The sequence below is a fragment of the Spinacia oleracea genome, chromosome 5 (genome assembly GCF_020520425.1).
Source record: "Spinacia oleracea cultivar Varoflay chromosome 5, BTI_SOV_V1, whole genome shotgun sequence".
NCBI lineage: Eukaryota > Viridiplantae > Streptophyta > Magnoliopsida > Caryophyllales > Amaranthaceae > Spinacia > Spinacia oleracea.
The window spans coordinates 38,298,213-38,325,775 of record NC_079491.1 but is presented as its reverse complement, the minus strand read 5'-3'; the positions used below and the strand labels follow the sequence as shown (position 1 = coordinate 38,325,775).

At 37.6% G+C, this 27,563-nt stretch overlaps 2 protein-coding genes across 3 annotated transcripts; one reads left to right on the top strand and one right to left on the bottom strand.

Annotated features, from left to right (window-relative positions):
* The first annotated feature begins 346 nt into the window (after nt 1-346).
* Nucleotides 347-25,159, top strand: LOC110797151 (E3 ubiquitin-protein ligase UPL7). Of its 2 annotated transcripts, none has more exons than XR_008921573.1 (15): nt 347-505; nt 681-803; nt 3,143-3,383; nt 9,529-10,115; nt 10,831-11,820; nt 11,902-12,221; nt 16,567-16,845; nt 16,931-17,183; nt 18,905-19,075; nt 19,177-19,269; nt 20,814-20,911; nt 21,503-21,619; nt 21,831-21,920; nt 22,050-22,161; nt 24,716-25,159. XR_008921573.1 is itself a non-coding variant. In XM_022002245.2 (15 exons), the coding sequence occupies exons 1-14, from the start codon at nt 482-484 to the stop codon at nt 22,131-22,133; spliced, it is 3,480 nt and encodes a 1,159-aa protein (XP_021857937.2). In that variant the 5' UTR covers nt 347-481; the 3' UTR covers nt 22,134-22,161; nt 24,716-25,159. The 2 variants fall into 2 exon arrangements, 1 of the variants encoding a protein (XP_021857937.2); XM_022002245.2 differs by having other exon boundaries at nt 20,804-20,911.
* On the bottom strand, nt 22,502-26,162 carry LOC110797152 (GDSL esterase/lipase At5g03820-like). The gene is made up of 5 exons (XM_022002247.2): nt 25,775-26,162; nt 25,557-25,687; nt 25,239-25,472; nt 24,745-25,000; nt 22,502-22,985 (listed from the first exon to the last, which is right to left on the bottom strand). Exons 1-5 carry the CDS (start codon nt 26,022-26,024, stop codon nt 22,792-22,794), a joined length of 1,065 nt encoding a protein of 354 aa, XP_021857939.1. The 5' UTR covers nt 26,025-26,162; the 3' UTR covers nt 22,502-22,791.
* Nucleotides 26,163-27,563: the final 1,401 nt, after the last annotated feature.

The following is a 27,563-nucleotide window of genomic DNA, read 5'->3' as shown; positions in this document are numbered from 1 at the left end:
CCTTTTATTTCTTATAGACTATATTGGAATAAAAACAGCAATTAAAACATTAGGAATACCATGAATTAAACATGTTCCATTAGAAAATAAATTAAACGAATCGTAAGATGATCTAATTGAAAAATTAATTGGCATGATAAATGACGCAATGTGCATGTGTAGTTGCTGGATTTAATGAATTTTTTTTCATGTGAAATATGGTTTGCATAAGGTTTGAAATAATAAAGCCTCTACCACTAACGCATGACATGTTTGATGTTATCATTTTGAAAATTAGTAACACGTGACATCGCCTATGCCCAAAACTAGTTTATTTATTCAAAGTAGCACGTGGACTTCTATTGACAAGAATACCACTTGATTGGCATAGCCGCACAGGGAATTGTTTAGAAATTTGTCGAAACTTTGTTGAGTTTGGTGCTTCGCTTTGGTAATAACCGGAACCAAAAGCGTTTGAATGACGACATGATCGCATAATTTGATGGATGATCTCAACAAACATCTGGTAATTTCGTCTTCTCCTCTTTCTCTCCTAATTTATGCTGAAATTCATCAATTAAGGCTTCAATCAAGCATCATTTCGATCATTTTGCGTGTTATTACACATTTGTAGTGAAATTCTGTACCAAATTAGTCATACTTTGATGTCAAATTTGTTGATTTTGGATGCGAATTAACAGGTGTCACTGCGAGGAGCAAGTACTAAGGAAATTACTAGGGATGCTCTTCTTGAAAGGGTTTCTCATGAAAGAGAGCTCCGGAATTTTGCTCGGCGAGCTAACTCCGCCTCTCTCTTTATCCAGGTACTCCCTCTTTTTGTCTGTTATCGGCATAATTTGTACACATTAGTCGAATTCGCTGTTTCGATTATCAATGTGACTTAGTTATTTGCATGTTATTCACAAATTGAATCTACTTGTAGGCTAGATTGTAAAACAGCAGTGCCTTTTAAGTTTTATTTAGAAGTTCGTTATGCTTCCGAGTTACGGTTATTATGAATGGTAGCACCTTTCAAACTGAGGGATGTAGATTACGACACGATCCACTAGTGCTGAATGCTGGTAGCTATGGTCAGGAATATGAAGTAGGCTAGAGTTGGTAAAAAAAAAATTGAAAATGAAAGTAGGCACTCATATTTAACCCCATGAATGTGCGCACCTATATGATGAATTGACTCCACTTTATTAACAGTAGGATGGAGAAGAGCCGTTGTAGAACTTGTTTCTCGTTAGGGTTTGATTTATATTCCTAGTCTTTGATGGCATTTGATTACATCTCATATTTATGTGAGTTGTAGAGTTGTCTATTGTGTTATCTCATCTTCTCGAAGTGCTCCACAGTAATTCTAGTTCTATAACTTTATGACTGAGGAAAATAAATAAATTTTGATACATGAAGCAAGAGTTTCCTAGGGTTTATACTGGTAAAAAATCCTATCTAGTCTTAGCTTGCTGCATCTCATCTGGTGTTTGGGTCTTAGAGGCCACTGCCATATTCAGCTCACGGTTACTAGATTGGTACCTTGGAATTTGGTGGGACAAACCGTATTTGTTAGATCCGTCCCTTTCCAGTTGGTACCTTCGGCATCATATGATCCAACACTGTGGTCTATAGATAACTAAAATCCATTTCTCAAATCAAGTATTTGCACTTTAACAGGCTAACATTAACGCAAGCTAACTCCTTGGAGGGCCTATGCCATTACAGACGAGGGGAGGCATTGCTTGTTGTATGACATGCGTATGGGCTACATGCTGATTTAGAAATAGCATTCATACAATTTGGTGGACTCCGATAGGCGAATACTGTATAAAATTGATTTACGACTTGTTTTCTATGAGAGAGGGTTATGGACAAAGGTTGAATCAGGAATTTGACACAGGGAATTCATTAATTGTATTCCTATCTCTTGTTTTTAGGATATGGGAAATATGTTGGGAATTGTTGGATATAATAGAAACCAAATAAATAAACATTCTATAATATCCCTTTTAGAAAATGTAAATTTTCCGTTCTTTTTCACTCCTTTTCTGCCTCTTGATAATCAATTTCTATATTTTTTCTGCACAAACCTCCATTTCTCTCTCTAAAACCTTTTTCTCTCCCCTTTTTTTGAGAATCTTCTACATTTCACACCCTTATTTTGCTTCATAATAACTCTCCCATCTTCTACTTCTTTCTAACTTAAAAACGAAATAAAATTAAAATATAAACAAAAAACGCTCTTACCCTGAAAGGTAGTGAGTTATGGTGAGACGATATTGCCATATTGGAAGAGGAACAAACAAGCAAATAGCAACATCAATTGATAAAAAGGTGGGCGTAGATACAACAGGTTGGAAGAGAAGCAATTGAACCAATTGAGGTTGGGGTGACCAGGTGAGTGGTTAAGAGCCTCTTGCTCCTTAACCAAGGTCTTGGGTTCGAGCCTTAGGTATGGAATAGACCTCAGCTGGGAGGGATGCTGCCTATCGAGGTACGCATGCAAACTCTCGCGGGAGATTAGTTCTCTCGCCAAAGGCTGTGGGAACTCCTCGTAGTAAAAAAAAAAAAAAAAAAAAGGAAGAGAAGCAATTGCATCATTTTATGCCGGGTATAATTGTCCTTTCACAATAAATATGACAAATCCCCATCCTCATACCTGTTCCTCTAGGTACCGGATTAGTGGGATAAGGAGTCATTTTATCCTTATGCCCGTCCCTCATAAAAAGCCAATTCCTTGTAAACAAAACAGGGATAAGAGTGAGACGAGATAAGAAATCCCTATCCCTCCAAACAAAAAACCCGTTAGGGTATAGTGAAGGCAAGTTGCTTCTGCAACGCATGGTCTACCCCTTCAGAAAATAAACTTATTGCAAAGTAGTCTGCACATGTAAATAACAAGAATTTACTGAGCTAGATTTCTATTCTCAATTTTTAGGGATCCAGTTTTATGGTGTTAAATATTGTCTCAAAATGCAAATTTTTCTCGTCAATTTCATTGAATTGGCTCTTTTAGTTTCATAAGTTATTGAATTCTATCTGAAATTATTTTGATCTGCATATGGTGCATATCTGGTGAAAGAAAGGTAACAACAGAGAGCGTTCAAGATTTTTCCAGGTTCTTTTCTAACGGAGCTAACTTTCTCGTAAATGTTATCAGAGGGTTTGGCGACGCTACAATGTGACGATGAGAGTGGCATTGGAGCTTCAAAAGGAATGGAGCCTTTCAGTACATGATGCTTCTGGGCCAATGAAGAAAACATGGATTTCCTGCTATTTATTGAGGCCCTTCCTGTTTTTCATCACTCATTTATCTCTCAGACGCCACACTGTCCAATATCAGGATGTGAACACTATGCGCAGTTGTTTTGTGATATTATTGGAAAATTTAAATTCGACAGGTAACTTTGTTTGTTGTTGTACTTGTTTTGACTAGCTTAGTATTATACATTTTTATTCTAATTCTTAATGCCCAGGCTTGAATTTTTATAATTTGATAAATATAATGTTTTCGGTTATGATAAAATGTGCTGAGTTGCAATTGCAATTGCAATTGGACGTTGTTATTGAGGGGACAGTCTGATGCTTTTCCGTTATGGTGAACTGCCTTATCTGAGTGACTCTTTAATCAATTGTTAAACAAGATCTGCATAATGCGCGGAAAACATTTTGGAAGCATATTGTCTAAAGGCTAAACTTTCACATTCAAATTTCTTTCAGCCACTAATACACATGAGAGTTAAATAATATTTTAGGAATGAATGCTTTTCCGATGACAATAATTCCGATTTTCCGTTGTTACACAATAGTCCAAAGTCCAAACTATGCATCGTTGCAGCTCCTGTGCATCCTACTCGACTTAATTATACTAAGCCCTTGAAGAATTGTGGAACTTTTCTTTCCCCAATAACACTTGCCCTCTTGTATTATTTTCTTTATCTTGCTCCTCTCCCCCATTTCCAGCTTCGCTAATCCCTTCTTGCTCAATCTTCTCTCTTTTTCATCCCTGCTCTTTAATCTGGGTATTAATCTGCATTGATTCCTAAGCTTTCCAAAACTCTTTGCTATGTCTTGCAAATTTGTTGTTGTGGGAGTTCCTCTCATATGCAGTTAGCAGATCCAAATTACTTTGATCCATTTCATCAAGTACCTAAAGCCTATAGTATGTTGAGAAAACTTCTAAATTGAAGAAGCTTACTTGGAGTAATTATAAGTTGGGGCACCCTTTTATGAAATTGCCAAGATGGAGAATCAGTAATTTATGTTAGTCTTCTGTATAGACTCCCCAGAGTCACCACCTCTCTCTATATCCAACAGTGCGCGCATTGATATAATTATGCATTTGGTTATTCTCTGGAGCTTCTAATTCATCTTGGTGCTACTTGGATTTATGATAGACCTGAACTAAGGTGTTTGAGAAGTTTGATACCTACTTTTTCTTTCAGGAAACTTGTCATAGCAGAGGAACTTGCATCATGTGATGATGCTGAGGCATCTGTGTTTATGTACTTCATTATTAGTAATAGAAATTAAGCTTTGGTGAATAGCACAAAAAAACCTTGCAGAACAGAATTGCGTATAATTATAACCCAAGTTCCTCTTGGCATTCCCTTGAAAAGGTGTTTTTGAATAAGGCAAATAGTTTGAGATGAAGTAAAAAACTTGCGCTGATAGTGGTACAGCATGTTGTTCAAAGAATCAATTAAAGAAAGAATGGATTCTCGTTTGGAAAGAAAGTAAGTAAGATTAGAAGTGAAAGTATACAATTACAGTTCCCACTGTTAACTAGGGCAGGGTCTTATATTGGAAATCATAAGCATTTGTAGAGAAAGCAGAAATAGCTCTTAGACAAAATATTTCAGAAAAGGTAACATTATCTAAGGGTCATATAATGTTTCCAAATTTTGGTTTTGTAGTTTATAATTTATGATGCTTTTTTGCAACAATGAATTTTGTTATTTTGCCAAATTATGTCAATGCTTTTCTAGTCCAAAAAGCTTTGCAACTATGAATCCTAGTGTGCCACAACTTCTTATGTAGGTCATGTTTTGATGTGCTAAGGATTATCTTAATCACGATTTTCCCAATTCTAAAGTCTATAGTTGAGCTATTGACCTCTTCTTAGAATGGTAAAGAGAAAAGCAAAGTGATTATTTATTAGTTATTTTTTTCGTATTTTATGTTATTGAAATACTGTCAAGTGTACATAACAACTTCTAAAATAAATAATGATGTCATATTGATTTACTTCTTTAAAAACACCTGTATGCCTGTGTTGCTGTGGTGCAGCGACGTAATATGAGATTAAAGTAGTTTTTTTTTCTTTTTCTAGGGTGATAAATTACTTTTTACCTTTGTGCGTGAACAAAGCACCAAACATATAAAAAGCTCAGTTTTATCTATCACAGAAAATGTTCGTTGGCTCATATGAGAAGCCCCCTTAAGATGAGAAGGGTGAGGAGTAATGATGAAAACTTAGATCAAGAGATGCACGGTCAAGACTGCACAAGATTTTTTCCCTTTCTTGTCTTCTCCTTCCTGCTCCCGACTTCTTTTCTTTTTCAAAATTATCATTCCACTGTCTTCCATAACGAGATATGGCAACCGAAAGTATAATATATTATCTACTAGCTCACAATTGCCTTGACTTGGTTGATTTTATTTACAGATGTAGTAGGACCGAATTAACAACTGCAAACAATTGAATCTAATCAACCGATTCGAATTCCAGATTCAAGTCCCAACAGCTCCTGAAACCAAAATTTCTCTTTCCAGCAGGAAGCTTTATTTTTTCCCTCTAACAAAAAGTACAAGGATGTATAATTTCTATCTTTCTTTGTCTTTGGTACTCATCCCTGAAAGCCGCTAGCTATGATTACCAAATGTGTACATAGTCATGTTGTTTGCGTAAAGTCTCGTCAAAGTCGAGATCTAGTGACCTCTAAATATTTAGTTTTCAATTTAGACCCTGTTTGGCCAAGCTTCTGGAAACTAACTATTGTTTCCTAGAAGTACTTCTATAGAAACTGTTTCCAGAGGAACACTTTTCCGAAACAGGAGTGCTTGGCCACAAAATTTAAGAAGTATTTCTCAGAAACCCAATCCACTTAACATTGTTTGGCCCATGTTGCATAAAAAAATCCTTTTATCAATTTTTGGATAAAATATCCTTTAACCAGTGGGTCAAATATAATACCGTACATCATGAGACATTTGGCCTGTTTTCTCAATAATTTTCAACTAATTATTTATATCTTTATATCTTTTTTGGAAAAATTAACAACACTAATCCCAATTATTGGTGGTCTTCTCATTTTAATCTAAATTATTGAATAATTCATAATAATCCTAACTATCCCCATATCCTTCTCACTTAGTTTTAAAAAGCGCGAAGCGCACTGAAGCGCAAAAGGGCCCTGGAGCTTAAGCGCAAAGCGCACGCTTTTCGTAGGCGAAACGCACCCGAAAAGAAATAATAAATTTTCAAAAGTTCAGATAATATGGAGAAAATAGGGAAAGAAAAGATGAAAAAAAAAGGAGAAATCAAAACGATGAAAGAAAAATTCAGAATCCGACGGGAGAAATCCGGCGAGAAGGCTAGAGAAATCCGGCTACGGGAGAAAATTGCACTAGGGTTTTCAAAAAATTCCCAAATATTCGCTTTTCAAAAAAAAAGAAATCACATGATACTTTAAAAAAGAAGATTAGAGTCACGTGGTTTTATTTTTTATGAAAAAGAAGGGTATGATGTGCCCAGACTACAAGAAGCGCAAAAGCGCTAGGAAGCGCAAAAGCACCGAAGTGCTAGGAAGCGCGCGCTTCTTGTATGTCGCTAGGCTTCGGCTGGCAGAAGCGTAGAAGCGTTTTGCTGTGAGCTTCTGAGCTTCCGAGCTTCCGAGCTTTAAGCGCAAAAAAGCGCGCTTTTTAAAACTAAGCCTTCTCAAAACAGTTCCATGTTACCTGCAACCTTCAAAGCCAGTAAAAGCCTGTGTATTCCCTCTCCTCCTCCCAATATCCCCTTCCCTCCTGCTTGTGCAGTTGTGCGGTACCAGATAACCGCCACATCTCCACTCTCTATTATTTTTCTTTGTCGTTCCTCCCCAAAAGCCCAACTCCTGCCATACCAGATCACCTCAAGTCTCTTAAGAATTGAGTTGTGGAGTTTGTATTGGTAATTAGTTCCTCAAAATACAACTTTGTCACTAATAAAATCCCAATAAAACAAAACAATTCGAATAAGAAGTGCATTTACTAGAGTACGGCAATTTCGAAAATTCAAACAAAAAAAATATGGAAATTAGAGGTAAATAATAACAGAGAAGTATGGAACTGAAGAGGAGTCTACCTCGAGATATTAAAACCGACATCCTTTGAAAATGAAGTCCCATTGTCAAATTGTTGTCGTTGATGATGAAGTCAGTGAGACTGGTCGTGTAAGAGAGAATGAGACTGCATGGTTATGGCGAAGAAGATGAGTAGCCATGGAAGTCCGATTGACTAAGAAGGAGTTAAGGAAATTCAGACAAATGTAGGGGGGACTCAATGGCTGGAATCGATTAAAGGATGAACTTAAAAGATGGTTGGTTGTGAATGGTTGCCACTAAGACCACCGCAAAGTATAGTTGAATGCCATTGAAACCCAGAATTGGTATGTTCATATTTCCGCTTTTTGAAGGATGTAAGAAAACGGAAATGATGGAGAAATTGAGCAAGTACCCAGAATAACAAAAAAATTGTCGTGTCAACGTTTGTGGAAGAGAGAGGAGCAGATCGAATAGGAAGGAACTTGGTTTTGAGGTGCTATGGTGAAGCCTTTGTTATACGGAGTAATAACATAACAACTACTCTATATAAGGAGGAGGAAGAAGAACAGAGGGGGAAGACCCACAATTAATGAAGTTAACTGTTATAAGGGGTTCTAAAATTATTAAGATTGTTTAAAGAAGGGAAAGTACATAATTAGGATTAATCTGGAATAATATTTAATTGAAATTAATATTAGAAGACCGCGTATAGTTGGGATTATTAATGTTAAACTTCCCATCTTTTTTCTTATCTTTTTATTTGTTCTCTCTTTTTTTGCTTTAATCTCTGATTCTCTTCATCCTCCTTTATACGAAACTAATATTTTTCAACAATAACAATGGCAGCCATTATACCAACTAATACCCAAAAGTCAATTCCGTCTTATAATTAAAATCCTTTCGTGAAAAACAAGGAAATTGCAAGTTATAGGACCAATCTGTAAAATCAGATCTACAATTTTTTTGTCTAGATTACCGTGATGGAGGTTGTGGGGTTGATTGGGTGGAGAAGACTCAATTTCCATAAAATATTACTGAATTAGTAATGGATAATGAGAAATTATAGAAAGAGAAGGCTTAGAGGAGAGAGAATTAGGGAAAGGGAGGAGAGAGTATTAGGAGAACGAGAGGAGAGCTAATAAGAGATTGAGAGGAGAGAGAATGCTATTTTAGATTGGATATATCGGTATTTTCTAAAAAAATGAAGGGCATTGGATGACACAAAGTTTCATTATATGGGTATTTCAGCTCCCCGAGAAACACTTCCTAGAAGCTCCAATTTGGAGTTTCTGCTTCTACCCTCTCTAGAAGCTATTTTTGGACCATTTGGGCTTCTAGGATTGTTGTTTCTGTTTCTTTAAAACCCCTTGTTTGGCCAAGCTACTACTTCTCATGTTGAGAACGACTTTTAGAAGCTTGGCCAAACACTACCTTACAACTTTAAGTGCTTCTGTTTCAATCTACTCTACGTACTGACGTACATATTCAAATTCAAGTCAAAGTTAGTATATGAATAGTGTCAGACTCAAAGTGATGCATTTAAAAAGAAACGGAGGGAGTATATATTGCAAAAGGATTCCTATACATCTCCTGCATTCCCGTGTTGGATTTCAATGTTTATTTTTATTATACCTGATACCAATAGTAATGGCTTGTCCATTTCCGATGGAGCCAATGATTGATTTGTTCTTTTGGTTGTGGGATGTAATGGACTAATCAAAATGGCTCTTAAAACCTCTTCGCTTCCTTTCCTTGAAGTAGAAGATGGTCGTCCTGGGTTAATTTGGAAACAACCTCTCTGCAATTGCAGGGGTAAGGTTGCTTATGTCCGACCCCCCCTTACCCCGCTTCTTGCGGGAGCCTCTTTGAGGCAATGGGGTAATGATAATGATGATACCAATAGTAATGGCGCGATGCATGCTTGACTGTCATAATTTGGATATGGTGAAAATGATATGAGGCTTTGGTTAATGCCTTTGATTTTTCGTCGCATATAATTACTCTATTTTTGTCTCTGCTGTAGTGCTGTGGAAGGGTAAATGTCGGACATGTGCGAAAGAAATAAGAAAGAGGGTGTAAAAGGAGTATTCTATGCCCATATTTAAAGTCTGCTAAATACTAATTGCACTTTGGAAATTTGACAACTTTATATCTTTTTCAGTTTTTTCAAGTCAATTTATAGTTTGCAAGTCGATATGTTCGTATATTTGTCTTGATACTTTTTTTGTTTTAAAATATGTAGACTTAGATATAAACTTCTGTTCTTTGGCAATTGGTACAAATGAGGAGCAACGAATGTGGAGTTACCAAGTAAAGAAGCTAGTCTCTTTATGCTCATTTATACTTCTGGACTATGATAATTACTCACAAGGGAATAGTGAAGTTGGTGCTGTTACTGTATTATTGATGCGTTTGATTATCACCCTTGCTGATTCAAGGGGCTGGAAGTGCATATCTGATGAAAAGCGTGAGGATGCAGACATAGCAGTAAAGGATTTGATTAGGTTTATTTGCAGTGATAAAAGTGGCCTATATAAATCTGTTGGGGGATACTTGACTAAGTTGAGAGCTTCTTTTTCTTTACAAAGTGTTGTTCAGAAGGATGATAGGTTCTTGATTACCGCCAGTGCAATAAATTTAGTGTTGCGACCATTTCTGGTGTTCAGCACAAATGAAAAGGATTCTTCACCACTAGATATGCAATGTGCTGCAGAGCAGTACTGCTTATTCATACTTACAGTACCGTGGCTGGTTCAACGTATCCCAGTTGTGATTCTTCGTGCTTTGAGGCATGAATCTACTTTACTGCCCTGCTTTCAGACTCTACTGGTGAGTAACAAGTAGTGGATCACTATGAAATTTTAATTATGATTACATAACTATAAATATATTTTTGAAATATGTTTGTATTGTTTATTAGGAACTCTCCTAAAACCAAAGCTCTTAAATTGCGTCAATCACTCTCTGCAAGAAGTGTAAATCTTTTTGAAATGATCAAAATGTTCTCGGTTATTTTTGTAAATATGTTGAATTGTTTTTAGTGTCGGAGTAAATAACATCATCCTGTTGCGTCGATTAAAGGCGGAATTAAGGAGACTTGATCTAGCATTCCCTACAATGGCCGATGGACGTTTAGACTCCTCTTTTCAAAGTACAGTTTTGAATGCCCCTCTCATGAAAGGGGCATGAATATAAAACTGGGGACTGCTAAAAAAAATTCACGTGGAAAAAAAATGAGAGGATTCTTGTGATCTGGTGTCTTCTTCAGCATCGTTGTTCCTTATAAGATTGTTTTCAGCTTCTCTTGCTGTCATGGGGTCTTCCTTAGCGTGTCCCATTCTGATTGTGTGCGTGAGTGAAGATATTTTTTTCCCCCTTCTTTCTTGAGTTTGGTGGAGTCCTGGTCTACTCGTTGTAATTCTTATCAAGTTAATGAAATTTCTTTTCTTGTAAAAAAAGAGGTGTTCCTAAATTAATTATAAGTCATATGACCTTGCATTGTAAAACATCAGACGGCTGATCATTTTATGGCAGGTGATGGCAGATCTCAAATGAGAAGATCTTGATGGAATATTCAAGGATGGATCTTTTTGGAGTTTCTTATCCTAAGGAAATGCCCTGTGTTGGTTGGGCTCTTTCAAACATTATAAGCCTGGTAACAGAGAGTGAAAATGGCTCCATTGAATCAAGCAGTTTCACTGATGGTGTAGACATAGTTGGATATGTTCATGTTCTCAATACCCTCGCTGAGAGGTTCCTTACCGAGATTGAGAACAATCGATTGGTACAAAAGGAAAACCATGAACTGTCGGAGGATAGTAGGAGTTCTTTTGGGATGTATACATATCTGGCAGAGGCGACCTTTGGATCTTTAAATTACATGGACCTGTTGAGACCCGTTTGTCAGCAGTGGCATCTTTCAAAACTCATGGTCACAGTAAAGAGCAATGGTTTCATAAATGAGAACGATACCTTTACTTCTAAGTCAGATCTTAAACACATGAAAGTGTTGGGACTGCTTGATATTGTTCATTGTTACTCTTACATGGTTAGAATATATTCTGCCTTGAATTTGATGCTTGGTCCATTACCAGTTCTAAATATGCTATCTTTTACTCCTGGATTTTTGGTCAGCATTTGGGGAGAAGTGGAGCATGCTTTATTTCCTGAAGTCGCTCAGTCCTCTCGAGATGACTTGAACCATGCTACTGAAATGTATGGGAATAAGTCTGCTGGGGTTTCAAAGAGAAAGCAAAAACAGCCTAGTAAAGATGGTGCTGCTAAATGGGTTAACGTATTGCAAAAAGTTAGTAGAAAATCCCAGACACACGCAGATAATTTCTCTGATGGGATTGGTGGTCGAACTGGAGACAGTCAGGGAAACATCAATCTAGATGATATGTGGGATGTTGAATCTTTAAGATGTGGTCTTGAAAGCATTTCAAAGGAAAAATCATGTCTAATTCATCTATTTTGTGCCACATATGCTCACCTGCTGTTGATTCTTGATGATATAGAATTCTATGAGAAACAGGTAACAATATTTGTGGTTGATTACAGGGCTTACTTCCATTGTTTCCCTTACTAATACTGGGCATTTTGTTGTGTAAGCCAGGTTCCTTTTTCCTTGGAGCAGCAGTGCAAGATTGCATCAATGCTAAATACCCTTGTTTATAATGGCTTGCTGCATAATACAGCTCGGAAAAATAAACAGATTTTGGATGCAGCATCCAGATGTCTACAAATGCTATATGAAAGGGACTGCAGACATCGATTTTGCCCTCCTGCTTTGTGGCTTTCACCAGCTCGCAAGAGTAGGCCTCCAATTGCTATGGCTGCTAGGACTCATGAAGTTCACTCAGATGACAGTTTGACCTTTCCATGCATGGGTTCTTTTATAACTGTGACTCCCCATGTATATCCTTTTGAGGAAAGGTAAGCACCATAGTTAAGGATCTGTCTTATTCGACTTATTTTGTCCCAAGTCTGAACTTTTTTTGCCTGGACTTATTTTGTTTGGAAAAAAAACTTACTCCCTCCGTTCCTAAATAAGTTTCCTGTATTCCTGGGGCATTCCTATTTAAGTGTTTTGTTTCTATCTTTTGACATACACTTTTTCCACTTTTCCATAAATCATGATTGTTTTTTCTTACACATTCTACACTTTTCCCACTTTTCCATCCCCACATCCACTTTTATTTGCACTTTATCAATAAACAATCATCTACTTTTCCCCCTTCCCCATAAAAACGCTCCCAATCATTGTTTTTCATACACATTTTTAACATTTCTTAATACCCGTGTTTTTCACCAAATGAGCCACTTATTTAGGAACGGAGGGAGTATTTTGTATGGAATAAATTGATTTGTGCGTGAATTACTAGATTGTCCTTGCAACTTAACTTAACTTATTTTGTATGAAATAAGTCAAAATAAGTCGAAAAGAACAAGGTTAAAGTAAGATTTTGGAATGTTTAATTAAGACCTACATTGTGGTTGCAGGTCTTTGAGTTAACATGTGAATTTGCTCTTTTCCAAGCGCTTTAAACTACAATTTTTTTTGTCTAATAATGACTCTAAGATGGTCCTAGATGTTCACCTCGTACATAGATGCTACCTGTTCGTTATGGCACTCCTATAAAGTTTAAACCTCTACCTCTAGCATTTCCCATGACTGATATAAGTAACAGCCAATTGAGGAGGGGCTTGTTGTACTCCCTCTGTCCTCCCTTAGTACTCGCACCGTTTTGACTTTTTGCACTATTCATATAATTCACTTTGATCCTATTTTATTTCTAGTATATGAAAACAAATGTTAGTATATAATATATCGTTGGCCTCATCTTTATATATATTTTCAAAGTATTAATATTTTTATAATATGTAGTTAAAGATATTGGTGGTCAAAGTTGTGCATTGGCAAGCGTGTCTAGTCAAAACGGTGCAAGTATTAAGGGGCGGAGGGAGTATATGTTTGACACTATGGTTTTCGAAGGAGCTCCTTGAGCCTCAGGGTAGTATAGGTGGGTGACACCTAACAGTTTCCAGCTCAAGCCATTTTTTTTTGATAGGGACCTTACACCAAATGTACACTTGCGACGCTCTGAAACTATGTTGAACTCTTCCTCATTAGCTTCTTCAGTTGTGATCTATCTCATTGATTCCACTATTTGAACAACCCAACGACTTGGTTTTGTGCTTGCCCTTCTTTTTTTTAAAATAAAATAAAATCCGAGTGCACTCCTCCAATATTCCAGGCCTATGCCAGAAGAGGGAAGGGACAAGAACTTCAACAGGACAATGGGAACATCCACCATGAAGAAGTAAGGAACCACTACACATAGTGGATGCAGTCCCTGAGTTCATTAAAGCTTGTTGTATCATTCAAACTACTTTTTGTCTTACCTACTTTTGCTTAATGACTTTTGTCTTGAACTGGTGTTTTGTAATTAAAAGGGGAAGGGCAAGGAATCATCTTGGAACATATTGGGTAGCCTTGGGAGAGACAGAACCTTTCAAAAGTTCTGAACTTGTAACACAAGCTTTATGCTCTATCAATTATACAGTCATTCAACCTTCCTCTAAATTCGTGTGTTTTTCTATGTTTTTCTATGTTTTTCTATCTTATCTGTTGCCAGAAAGAGAAGTTTGTTCCACTTGGTATCGGAGCAGGCGAGATTGCCTATCTCAAACACCCAGAGGTAGGACGGCATGGAGGCACTGGATGGGGTGAGGGGGTGAAGGAGCAGTTGATGGAGTGTTTTGTTTCACTTGAGGGACGCTTTGATGGACTAGCAAACTCCATCGGCTAGTTGGTAACGAAAGTAGTGAAGAGGACCTCCTTGGAAGAGATTCGAGCAGCCAATGAGATAGAAGCCCCAAAAAAATTGGTGACAAGGTAGAGTAGGCGATTGTCCTTTTGGAGGGGAGGAGTAACCGTTTCCGCGAAAGTAAAGATGTGCAGTTGTCCACCATGAAAACACAACAAGAAACTTTTCAGTCAAAAATTCGAGAGATGTTAACAGGAAGGAAGGAGCCACCATAAACCTCGAGGTTTAGATAGACGAACCACACACGATTGAGAAGGAAGACCATTCAGAGAATTTGGTGAGGTAGGAAGGGTGTCTGAAAGAGGAAGGGACCCAATGGAGGAGGACATGGTGGAGGGTATTGGCGTTACCGGAAGGTGGAGATGCTGCTTTTTGAGGCAGACAATCCGGATGGATGGATCCTTTAGTAATTTACTGCCTTGTCGTTTGACCGAGGAGGAAAAAGTAGACGCCGCAAGTGGTGGCCTTGGAAGGAGAGTCTCTTAAACGGTACCAATGGACCAAGTCCGATCTTGGGCCGCATTAAAAGGTCGAATCCTGCACCATTTTAGACCTTTAAAAGTTGGGTCTCTTCACGAAAAATGGCTAGCCATGGAGTAGACGACTATAGTGGTGTTGGAGTATCATCGAAAGTTCATCGAGATGGTCAACTTGAAGGTACAATCTTACCGGTAGAAATCCTTACCCAAGAGACCTTTCGAGAAGTTGGCAGCCCATTTTTATGGCTCATTCCCAATCTTTAAACATATCGGTAAGGTGGCCAACAAATTGGAAATACCTCAGGAGAACAAAATATATTCGGTTTTTTATGTGTCACAGTGGTGTTGGAGTATCATCGAAAGTTCATCGAGATGGTCAACTTGAAGGTACAATCTTACCGGTAGAAATCCTTACCCAAGAGACCTTTCGAGAAGTTGGCAGCCCATTTTTATGGCTCATTCCCAATCTTTAAACGTATCGGTAAGGTGGCCAACAAATTGGAACTACCTCAGGAGAACAAAATACATTCTGTTTTTTATGTGTCACAGCTCAAGCGAGCAATAAGTACGACTATGGTACCCCTCACAGCTCAAGCGAACAATAGGTACGACTATGGTACCCCTCACAGCTCACGTATAACTTAGAGCTCGCGGTAGAACCGTAGGAGGTCCGAGAGATGCGAATAATCCCTAGGAATGGGGAAGCAGAGGTCCTGCTGAAATGGAAGGGCCTCTCTGTGTTTGAGGCAACATGGGAAGATGCGGCCATGATTGAAGTTCAATTTCTAATTTTCGGGATTGAAAGGTTTTATTTTGGGCCTTAAAAGGTTTGTTAAGTATGAGATTGACAGGACGAGGGGCGAGGCATAGTGGAGGCCCAGGTAGGCCATGCCCCCCCCCCCCCCTCCCCCCTAAAGGCCCAACTACCCCTATTATACTGCGGGCTCAAGGTTAATATCAGATAGTTTTCTTTTAGAATAGCCCCCTAAGGTCACTAGACTGAATATACAAATTTAAAAAAAGCTAAAAAAAGTACATTGGTTTGCCGTGTTACCGTGTATCAGTAAGTACTCAAGTACTCTGAAGCTCATTGGGAACATCAAGAGTGAGCTTCATCAAGTTTTCAGACTTTCCTATGGAGATTATTTTTATCTCTTACTCTCTCTCATTGTTTCAATTTGGTACGGGGTATAGACAAAAAAAGCTTTCCCTTTCATTTCTTAATCTGTTAGAGACAAAGAAAATTGTTCCATCATTCAAACAACACCTTTAAGGTATGATGCAAATCCCATCTTTGATCTATAGTTTGTGAGTTTATGATTTACAATTAATTCAATTTTGAGCATATGTAATTATTACGAAGTATATTTCAAATTGTAACAATTATTCACCCTAACTTTATTTGTCATCCCTTGATCTGTTTTCTTTCGTTGGATTCCTAATATTTCGCAAGTTAGTGGCTGTATTGTTATTTAGAATAACTGTTATTATTACTTAATTCTGGGAAATTAATTTTAGGTGATTGTTTTTATCAGTTGTCCTTCACATTGCTAATTGACGTGACATGAAGGAGCGTAGAGCGCTACTTTGATTGTCTTTTGTACTTCATGTTTATGGATCTTAAATTTGGATTTTGAATCCTTTTTGTAGAGGTTTAAAACACTACATAACCTTTATTTGGAACAAAGCCAACATGGTGCATATATGATGTAAAAGCTAATTGTTGTTGGATATCATATTAGTAATTTAATATATCACCTATTTTGTTTATTATGTATTGTTTATGTTTATTTTTATTAGAATCGTCTGGGCCCCCTTAATATCCGAGTCTGGCTTCGCCCCTGGACAGGACCTTTTAGATTTACATGTTTATCTGCTGGTTGGTAAGCTAAGCTTTTGTGGCTTCCAAAGTTCCAACTTTAAAGTCTATACTAGTCATATACATCATTTACATGTTTACCTTGTTGGCAGGGTGCAGATGTTTAGAGAGTTCATTAAAATGGACAAGTCTTCTCGCAGGATGACTGGGGAACTCAATGCCCCTGGTGAAAGATCCATTGCGATTGTAGTTCGTAGGGGTCACTTGATTGAAGATGGATTTCAGCAATTGAATTATCTGGGAACAAGATTAAAATCCTCTATACATGTTTCATTTGTTAGTGAATGTGGCCTTCCTGAGGCTGGCCTGGATTATGGTGGTTTGTCCAAGGAGTTCTTAACTGACATTTCAAAGGCAGGATTTGACCCACAGTAAGTTGTCTGCATGCTTGTCTTACATTAATTTTTTCATTTTTTCATGTAAGTAAAGCCTGCGTTTGCGATTCTTGATGCAAAGGTATGGACTATTCTGTCAGACATCAACTTCTGAGAGACTACTAATCCCTAATACGGCTGCAAGATTTCAAGAGAATGGTATCCAGATGATTGAATTCGTTGGAAGAATCGTTGGAAAAGCTCTCTATGAAGAAATCTTACTGGATTATTCATTTTCACATGTTTTTGTCCAAAAGCTCTTGGGTCGGTATTGCTTTCTTGATGAACTCTCTACACTTGACTCAGAGCTGTATCGAAATCTGATGTATGTCAAGGTAAAATTAGTTAATTTTGAGTATCATTCACTTGAAATCTGTTTGCTGCTTATTTATAAGAACAAACTTGTGGAACATATGATGTGTACGTATCAGAACTATGAAGAAGAGAGAGTGGAGAAAAAGTGCCATCAAAATGATGTCTTGTTGTTCTTCATGTGGACATTTGACAACCCTAAGATGTAAAAGCTACAAACAAATATTGCATGTCATTTTTCTTAGGAAATTTTGTGTTTTACCACCTAAAAAAAAAATTGAATTTGTGTTTTACCACTAAAATCTCAAACTTTTTGAATCAACTTACAATTGGATTCATACTGTTTGATATGTGTCAAAAGCTTTGTTTTCTCAGACTTCTAGATATAGTCAAGTTTTTGATGATCTCATTATCTGTTTATTGTATGGAATTGATTGCAAGAGACTGTTCTTTTAAATGGAATTGCTTTCAAAAGGTGATTGGATCTAACTCTTAGTTTCCGCATAGTGCATACTGTTTTAGATGGATGTCTGAGTCAAGAAAATCTTGTTAGTAAACTTTTGTTTGTGATACATCACTCCTTAAGTTAGGGAGGGAGGGAGGGAGGGAGGGAGGGAGGGAGAGAGAGAGAGAGAGAGAGAGAGAGAGAGAGAGAGAGAGAGAGAGAGAGAGAGAGGTATTGCATCTGCTACCCCTTAAAATAGAATTCATTCTCAAACTTGAATGTAAGAGAGAGAGAGGGGGAGGGGGGGGGGGGGGGGGGAGAGAGAGAAGAGAGAGAGGTATTGCATCTACCCCTTAAAGTAGAATTCATTCTCAAACTTGAATGTAAGTTCTGTTACAGAAACAACAATTTTTCTATGTATCCCATTCCATCCCCTTAAAGGAGTTTTCCCTCAAAACTCTAGCATGTCTCTTGGTGTTGTTTCTCCTTCCCATTCGCTTGCCACCATGGCATAACATCACAGAACCATAAAACTTATCAAAAGCTCATATTAACTAAAATTTCAATGTAGTAATTAGCTAATAAAACAAAACATTGGTGATATTTTGCATGATCAGTGTAGCATTTGGGAAGGCAGCCTGAGTTATTAAAGTAAAGTGCACGGACCATGGTCTTTCTATACCCTTGAATTGGGTTCATACAGTTACGCAGAGTTGTACCTCCCTCACTTTAAGAGAGTGCAAATATTTTAAGCCCTTGTTTACCGTATCACAATGCTAATCTGCATTCAGACTTAGAAGGTCCTTAAACTGAGGTTAGCCACTGGCTAGCTCAATTAGATAGGTTTTAAGCTCATGATATGATTTGTGTAACTGATGCATCAGAGGGCCTACCTAGCTTTGCTTTTGGGGTTATGCGACGGGGGGATTTCAGGTTCAGTGTATCATCTACGAGGATTCTAGGTGAAAAGGGAAATTTTTATGTAACTGTATTTCTGTCCTAATTAAGGAAAGCTTGCCTTATTTGGGACTTAGTATATAACCATGTATTGTCAATATAACTTTTTTGTTATCAAAAATGTTTGGGATTGTATGGGTTGAAGTGTACAAGTTTCAGTTTTTGCATTGGGAGATAATTGCGGAAAAAACGCAAACTATAATGCATAGCTTTCCTTTGGTTATCATATGTTCATATGGAGGGATTTACTGTGGTTTATTATGCTATCTAATTTGTTTGAACTCCTTGGCTTAGTTTTAGGCTTGTCTCTTTGTGTGACTTGTGATGTACTCTTATTTGCAGAATTATGAAGGTGATGTTAAGGAACTTTCACTCGATTTTACTGTCACTGAGGAATCATTTGGAAAAATGCACATCGTTGAGCTTAGACCTGGCGGCAAAGACACCATTGTGACAAAAGACAATAAGTTGCAATACATTCATGCTATGGCAGATTATAAACTTAATAGACAGGTACATAGAAATGTCTACAGTTAACTGATTGCATATTTCAGGGCTTGAATGCCGTTGGGCCTGGTTGTATTTAACTTTCTGATATGTGATGTAAATTGCAGATATTGCCACTATCAAATGCATTCTATAGAGGATTGACAGATCTCATTTCACCATCGTGGTTGAAGTTATTCAATGCCAGTGAATTTAATCAGGTATTAATTTCATCTTATGCTTCTTTTTGAAATGTACGAAAGACTTGTAATCTTCATTACTTACCCTATGGTTCGCAAACACTCATGAACTGCAACCTTGGCACCTCCCTTTCAAGTGGCGCTGATGTTGTTTGCAGTAAAAGAGTGGAATAGCTGTACGTTTTGATTGACTTAGTTATAACTTTTTCAATATCTGCTGTGGAAATCATGGGGCAATTACGCTCATCACTAAGTATGAGCCAATTTCTAGTTTACTCAAAATACTAATACAAACTGTCTGGTCGGAAGCATAATGTTGAAAACTTACTCAAAATACTAAATATGGTTTGGGTGGGATGCTCAAAGTGTTAGTTGTGTAATGCATGGTTGTCCTTGGAAGTGCATTTCCCAGCTGGTCAATCTTTTTTTTCCTTTATGTAATACAAAATAGCGAACGGTTGCCGTAGTATTTGGATGGATCCCCTAAGTTTCCAGTATTTTCCATTTGGAAAGCGAAGGTACTTCTTAAGTTGAAAGCTCTAATGTGGACAGTGGTGTCAGTGAGAATTAACACTAATGACATGCTTCAAAAGCGTAGGCCAGGTTTGGTTATTTCAACAGTGCTTGCCTTGTCATGCCGATAGTGAGTCATGTTCACATGTTTTCTTCATTGTGAAATGGCGAGTTACCTTAGAGGAAGTTGTTTGCGCTTAATGAGGAATCTTCGGTTTGCTCTTCAGAGATACCTGCAAATTTTTTATAGGAGGGTTTGGTGAAGGTAAGGAGAACAGGTTGTTATGAAGCAATGCTTTCATAGCAACTATGTGGTGTGCGTGGTTGGTGAGAAACTCAAGGGTCTTTGCACGAGTTTCGTTAACTTTTGACTTATTGTGGGGCAAGGGCACACATTTATTATCTTTATAACTTTTGACTTATCGGTGGGGCTTTCAAGAGTACTCTGTTGGGGAGGTACAATGAAATTAGGGAATCTGTAAAAATAATTTCCAGATCAAAGGACATCTTACTCCTACAACTTGATCAAAGACAGCTTTCTCCTTTTTCCTACTGTTAATAATCTTTTTTCTTATAAAAAAAAAATGTTCAACGCTTACTCCTACAACTTGAATCAACAAGAACTGGGAAATGAAGGTAGCACCATTTCTGAAATAAACATGCGCACATCATCCTTGCACGCTTATTCCCACTCGTATACGTTTATTATTGATGTCTGTAATAAGATGTGAATTTATCGCGTTAGTGTATAAAAAGGAGGCGCTGAAGCTCAAGGCGTTGGAAGCTAGCGCCTTTTATGCTCTGGGCGAGGCGGTTTAGATGAGGCGCATCTAAGGCACATGCTCCCCCTGAGGCGCACACCATTTCTTCACATTTTTTTTTACTTTTTATTCGCGCACCGAGGCGCACCCAAGGCGCAGGGAACTCTAAATCTCCTTGTCGCGCCTTGAGCCTTTTATACATTGGAACTATGTGTTAGCTGTACCTGATAAATATTTCAGCTATCTGATTTGAACAATGAAATTTGATGAAATCTCCACAGTTACTTTCAGGTGGCAACCATGATATTGATGTTGATGATCTGCAGAAAAATACACGGTATACTGGTGGCTACTCTGAGGGAAGTCGAACTGTCAAACTCTTCTGGGAGGTAATTTTATCGTATTTTAGATTTTTTTTTTGTTTCATTTAATTCCCAATGATGTGAATAAATTTTATATTAGTTTGTGGGAATATTTGTATCTTCCATCCATGTTGGCTGTTCTTTTCTAGATTTGAGTAAGGAATGTGGCAGATGAGCAACCATGTGCTTGTGCCTCATTCTTATGCACATGCCAACCTTGAACCAAAGAAGCACATCTGATAGTGAAACTACGAATCTAAAAATCCCCATCTAGGTGCTCATCAACAAATAAGACTAGTGTAGGGAAGGGGGTGTCATGGGTGAGGCTAGCTGTATCAATATTTTTGAACCAATAATATTGTAATCCATGCACTTCCTTTAATCTCCCAGCCAGATTCTTTATGGTGTTTAAGCATGTTGTTTAACTGTATTTCATCGTATGACAGTAGAATAAATGGAGTATTCACCACTGCGTTGATCAGTGCTTTTAAGAAATCATTCATATAAAATATGTTGCAATTACTAAAGAACAGATTGAGGAAATAATTATGATGAATTGTAATTATGTGCTGGACTTAACTTGCTTAGCCTACATATTTTCTGCATACAATTTGGCAGGTTATGGCGGGATTTGAGCCAAAAGAACGGTGTATGGTTCTTAAGTTCGTTACAAGTTGTTCACGAGCTCCATTACTTGGCTTCAAACATTTACAGCCAACTTTTACCATACATAAGGTATTCCAAGAATATGCGATTTACCAAATGAGACTCATTTGTTTAGAAAATTGAGCAGAAGAAATTCATACCGTTAAATTGAAATTTTCTTGATAGTGAGGAGAAATTTTTAATGCTTGCTGATTCTACATGATAATGGTAATGTAACAATTTGTGTATGGAATGCATGACTAAGGTTACCATTTCTTGTTGCTATGCTGTCCAATCTTAGGTTGCATGTGATGTGCCGCTTTGGGCAGCATTTGGAGGACAAGATGTGGAGAGGTTACCCTCAGCTTCTACATGCTACAATACTCTAAAGGTAATATTCGGACACTGAAGTTTCGCTAGGTAATTTGTCACTTAGCTGTTTGAAAATTATAAATCATCTTGGTATGCCATTCCGTCCTGTTTACTCTTTTCCTCCTCTTGCTCTCTTCACTTGTTATAGCTGCCTACCTATAAACGGGCTAGTACATTGAGGGTGAAGCTTCTATATGCAACCAACTCAAATGCAGGGTTTGAACTTTCTTGAGTGCCTTTTGCCGCTACTGAGTCATGAGGTATTAATTAGCTTTCATTTTTTTTCCGCATATTGAAGATTTTACTTCTGCCATCTGTATCAGTTAAAAAATAGAATTCTTATCTGAATAATTTTTAAAAAATAGATGGAAACACAGTTCTTTTTCAATGCTGTGCTAGCTGAGGTCCTGATAACCTCTCTCTATGCATAAAAAATTAAAAAAGAAATTCAAGAGAATCAGATTTTGGTAAGTATTGCAGATTCGGTTTGGATATCAAAACCTTAGCACCAACCCCTGCTTTTGGGTATTGGTTATTAGCTATCACCGTGATGCAAGTAAAAAAAAAAAGAGAAAAAAGGAACAAAAGAATAAAGAGAACTAAGAAGAAAAGGTGCATGGTAATAACTAATAAGTGATAATCATAGACTGCAAAGCTAATATGAATTGTCTTGGATTCAGTGACGGACCCTTCATATTAGCAATATGATGATGTCTTCTACTACTAAACTGTTACTAAGCCCCACATGGTTTACAAAGAGCAAAATTAACTAGTTCTTAAATTACACTCCTTCAATTCAAATAAATTACGTCTGCCAAAGAAGCAGGGTTGACCAAAGCCCTGTCTGCATTGATACGGATGAAGGAATACTTGAAGTGTTTCGTGGTGATTTAACCAATCAGGGGAAATCCCTGAGTTAGGAGAACACCAGCCAGTGCATTGTTTGCCGCCTCAGAAGGGTGAAACCCGTCCCAGAAGACATACTGTGTGGCATTGGAGCATGTCCCTACAGACCTTTCATTGCAAAGCAAGGATGTCTCTATTGTCCCTGTTCCACAGCAAGCTTTCCTTGCTTCAAAGAAACCTGCATCAAACAGTTCCCATCAAAAACTTGTATGCATGGTAGACCGTAGTCTCCCTATTTCATTTTTTTTTTGTCTTCACGGCTGGATTATCAGGCTTGTAGCCTAGTGAAACATGGAGTTGCTTGCTAAGTTTTAATACTTAATAGGCTCGATGCTCTTCTTTGTTTTTCTTCTTTGTTTTTCTTCTTTGTTTTTCTTCTTTCTTTCACCCACCTAATCACCTATATTAAATACTCCCTGTCCCTAAATAATAGTCCGTATGTTATATCATTATTTTAGGCCATTCTAACTCCTAAAACAGGAACCCCTCAGAAAGAGGCAAAAAAAAATCTCTCCTAAAACAGGAACACAATTTAATACGAAGTATAAACTTTTCCATATCACCCTTAACGATAACCTTAGGGGGGCGTTTGTTTCGGGGGCTTCGGGAAAGAGAATGGTAATCAACTACCTTTATTCCCTTTGTTGATGTTTGTTGGACCCTTTTAATCATTCCCTTTACCCCAGCCCCACTCCCCCAGGGTATCACTCTTACCTCCAAACTCTTCTTCATCCAACTACCTTGACCACCTTGACAGCCATTGTAACTGACTTTGACGACCTTTATAAGACCAAACCCATCGGAGCCACCCACTGCCGCCGACCCACCAGACCCCACCACCTGCCACCCACCATCTTAGACCGAAACCACATGAAACCAAACCGCAGCCATCCTTCCCTTCCCTAAAACCACCCCAAATCACCAGCAATTGCACCTGAAACAACCCAAATTCCATCTTAAAAAAGTTTCAAAACCACTTGAAATCCCAGCCACCCAAGCTCACCCGATAAAGCCTACCCAATCCAGAAAACCTGCCCCTCCGCCACGAAAACCCACCAAACGGCAACACCAACCCGAAATAGTTAGAAAAAAAATCAAGATAAAATTAAAAGTTACCTTCCTTGATCATTAATAATGGCTTTAAATGGTCAAATTCGACCATAAACACTCCAGATTTGGTGCTTTTATGGTCGAATTAGACCATTAAAACATCAAATTTGCCATGGAGATGGTGAAAAAACAAGAGAATGGAGAGATAAGGGTGGCGACGTCTGTAGCAAAGATGAAGTAGTTGACGGCGGTGATAAGAGAAGGTCTGCAACGGAATGAGATGGGGTGGCGGCGGCGGAAGGAGATGTGGTCTGCGGTGTGACTGTGTGAGAGAAGGGATTACGGGGAAGATGAAATATGGTTAACAAACATTTTATATTAAACTATTAAAGGGTTTTGCTTTGCATTCCCCTTCTTTCCCTTTGTTGATTTCATTCCCCTTCTTTCCCTTAGTTGATTTCATTCCCTTTACCCATGCCAACCAAACGCCCCCTTAATGTGGAACTGGTGGAAGACACGTTGACATGGTGATGTAAAAATTTTAATTAGTGAAGGAAAGTTGTGGATTTTAATTAAAATCCTTGAAAATAACCCTAAATCAGATGTGACCTATTTTTTAGGGACACGGACAGATTTAGTTTAAGTAGTATCCTTGGGCTCCTTGGGATTCTTTCTACTTAAAGGGGAACCAAAGTGATGTCTTGAGAAGCGAAGTGAGCATCAGTAATACATGCTGCATGAAGTTTGAGTTCCTAACATGCAACTTAACTGGTTAATTTGTTTAATTAGCATGATGTATGTAATTCCATGTAACAAACAAAAGTTGATAATCATATACTCTCTGCTTATTTTAATCAGGAAACCCATTAACTATATCGAGAAATTACCATTTTCCATGGGATGTGCTATCATATCAAGGAGAGGGTGGTAGATGTCAAAGACCACCAATTTTAAATCAGCATGTTTTGACTGCAAGCTCTGTGCCATGCCATTAAGTTTGCTGTTAAATGAAGCAGCATCCTTGTTAAGTCTTTCTACGCATTGGTTGCTTCCTCCTCCAAAAAGGGTAATGGCTGCTGGCAAACAACCCATTGGCGGTAAGCTTGTTACTCCTATCCTTCTTACTCCAAGCCCATACAATGTCTGTAAAATAAATCAAACTTGAGTTAGTGTACCTTTTTATAGATAGAAAGGGATTGTAAAAGAGATTTTAAACTTTAAAGTGTGCTGTGTTCATTTGCTTTGAAACGGCGTCTGTTTTGTTAGAGTGTGTGTATATATGTGCATCAAGACATTATTTCAGGTGCACCATACCAACTGCTATTTCAGTATGCATTTAAATTGTGAAATGAGGAGATTTAGGAGAGAGAGAGAGAGAGACCTGGACAAAGTTAGAGAAGGAGGTCATAAGAAGATCAGCAAACTGATCAGGTGTATACTGTCTGTAGATATAAGGATTGATGTAGTAATTCTGAAGATAATCACTATTTCCAGCACTGAGAAGATGAATTCCACCTGAGAACATCCCTTTTGCTTTCTCAATCCCCACCATTTTTGTCACCTTACTCTGGTACTCCTTGTAGTACCCCAACTGTTGCGTAAGAGATACCGCCCTCTGCAGTTGCAAACCCCAACAAAGTTAGTCTTTAACATTAAAGTTAAGTTTTCTGAGTTAACAAGGTTTTGCATGAAACTTTACATATAAGCTGGCTGTTCTCTCGGCGTAACCCGAACCAGCAGACGCAAAGTTGGCGCCAATGAGTAGGTTCTTCCCTTGTGCTGCTCGACTTAGGTAAGCTGCTGGGTATGCTGTGAACCCCAGATTCTCAGCTGCAAAACCATAAAGTTAAATACAGAAACAGAGAAGAGAGAAAAGAGAGAAATAGAGAAAAGAGAGATATAGAGTATTTGACTCACCAGTGAAATCAGTGGCAAGTTTTCCATTGCAAAACCTTCCAGTAGGCTGGTGGGTGACAAAGTCTCTTCCATAAGGTGGGAAGTTTGCTCTAATTAGGGTGTAAAGGCCATTGTTGTTTCCTGAATCAACAACAGAATCACCAAATATGCAAAGTATGGGTACTAGAGGTTCCCCATTACTCTCTTGAATTAACAAAACAGCAACCACAAATGTTAAAACCAAAACCAACATTTTTCTTGAAAACCCCATTTTCTTTCTTTACTTTCACTGTGACAAGGGGGGGAGTAACTAATTGGGTTGTAATTGTAAATACTAAATATTGAGGGAAATGGGGAAGGGGCAGTTGAGGTTGTCTTAAATGTGTTTGGATACCTGTCAAATTGGAGTTAATTATCTGCAGTGAAATCTGCTAATATTTACTTTTTACTTTCATGATTTTAGATCCATGCTCCTGTTTTGCCTATGGTGACCAAGGAACCCTTCAATTGTTTAAACTGCAAGTGAAGGTATCCCTAGTTTCCTACTGTGATCGAAAGCAACCTTAATGCATTTTTACCCAGGTAGATTCCTCTTTAGTGTGTAATTTCATCCCGCTACCATAATGTGAAAGTAACTTACGGTAACCACAGGCATTAGGCACCCTTAAAAATGTACTTTTATCCCGGTATCTTCACGTTTAGTAGACCTTCATCCCGCCACCCTACCTTGATGTCCAAGGTTTCGAGATGAAAATTACACACCACATTTTAGACCTTTGCATAGTAGATTTTAGTACTAGTACAAGTTATACAAATGTAATTATGTAAGGGTGTTAGTCTTTTCTGTATGAGTTTGTGAAATTCTACCAAAAGATAATCAATACTTCATCTGTTAACAAATTTAAGTAGAAAGAGTTTGAGTAATTAAATTGCATGAAATGTGAATGGGTCTCTAAAATCAGCTCTGCTTCGCAATAAATTTTGTTTGCAGACTTTTTTGGCAACAATTTTAACTTTTCAGTACCATATTAATTTCACATGACATAGCTACTGTTTGACCGCAATAGGATTCCAATATGGAGTATAGTATTTCATCCGTTACCCTAAAATTACAACACGCGCAATTTTCTTAATTTGCCAAGATTTTACTCACTAATAAGGATGGTACCAATACCATGAGAAAGTTGGGTAAAGTCTAGTAATATGTGGACCATAACCTTTACTCTGTCCGTTCCATATTTATAGTCTTGTTTGATCAAAAATATAAGTTTAAAAAAACTAGGAATAAAGTACATAGAAAAGTGGAATATAGTAAATTGGTGTTGTAATTAGTTTTCATGAAAAAGTAGAATGTAGTATATGGGAGATTATAATATAGTACATGTTTTTATTTTATTGTGTTTTCATTGCATTTTTAATTAATATACTTCCTCTGTACTTTAATGTTTTCCCATTTCTTTTTAAGGTGTCCCAAAATGATCTTCCCATTTATTTTCTTAATCTTCTCTTTGTAATTTTAACCTTGTAATTCTATTGGTTTATCAATAAAAGATCTTGTAATCTCATTGGTTGGTTTAAGTTTGGATGGATTAATGAGTTGGCATTTTTATTCCTAATATTCTATTGGCTCAAATTCTAACGGCTATTTTGTTTTATTGTGAAAATGGAATCAAAAAGCAACAATTCCCCACAAAAGCACAACAATAAAGGTTAATTTTGTAATGTTCAGTTTTCCTTAATAACCGCGTAAAATGGCAAACGGGAAAAACATGTAAGGGATGCCAATAAAAAAACAGGACTATAAATACGG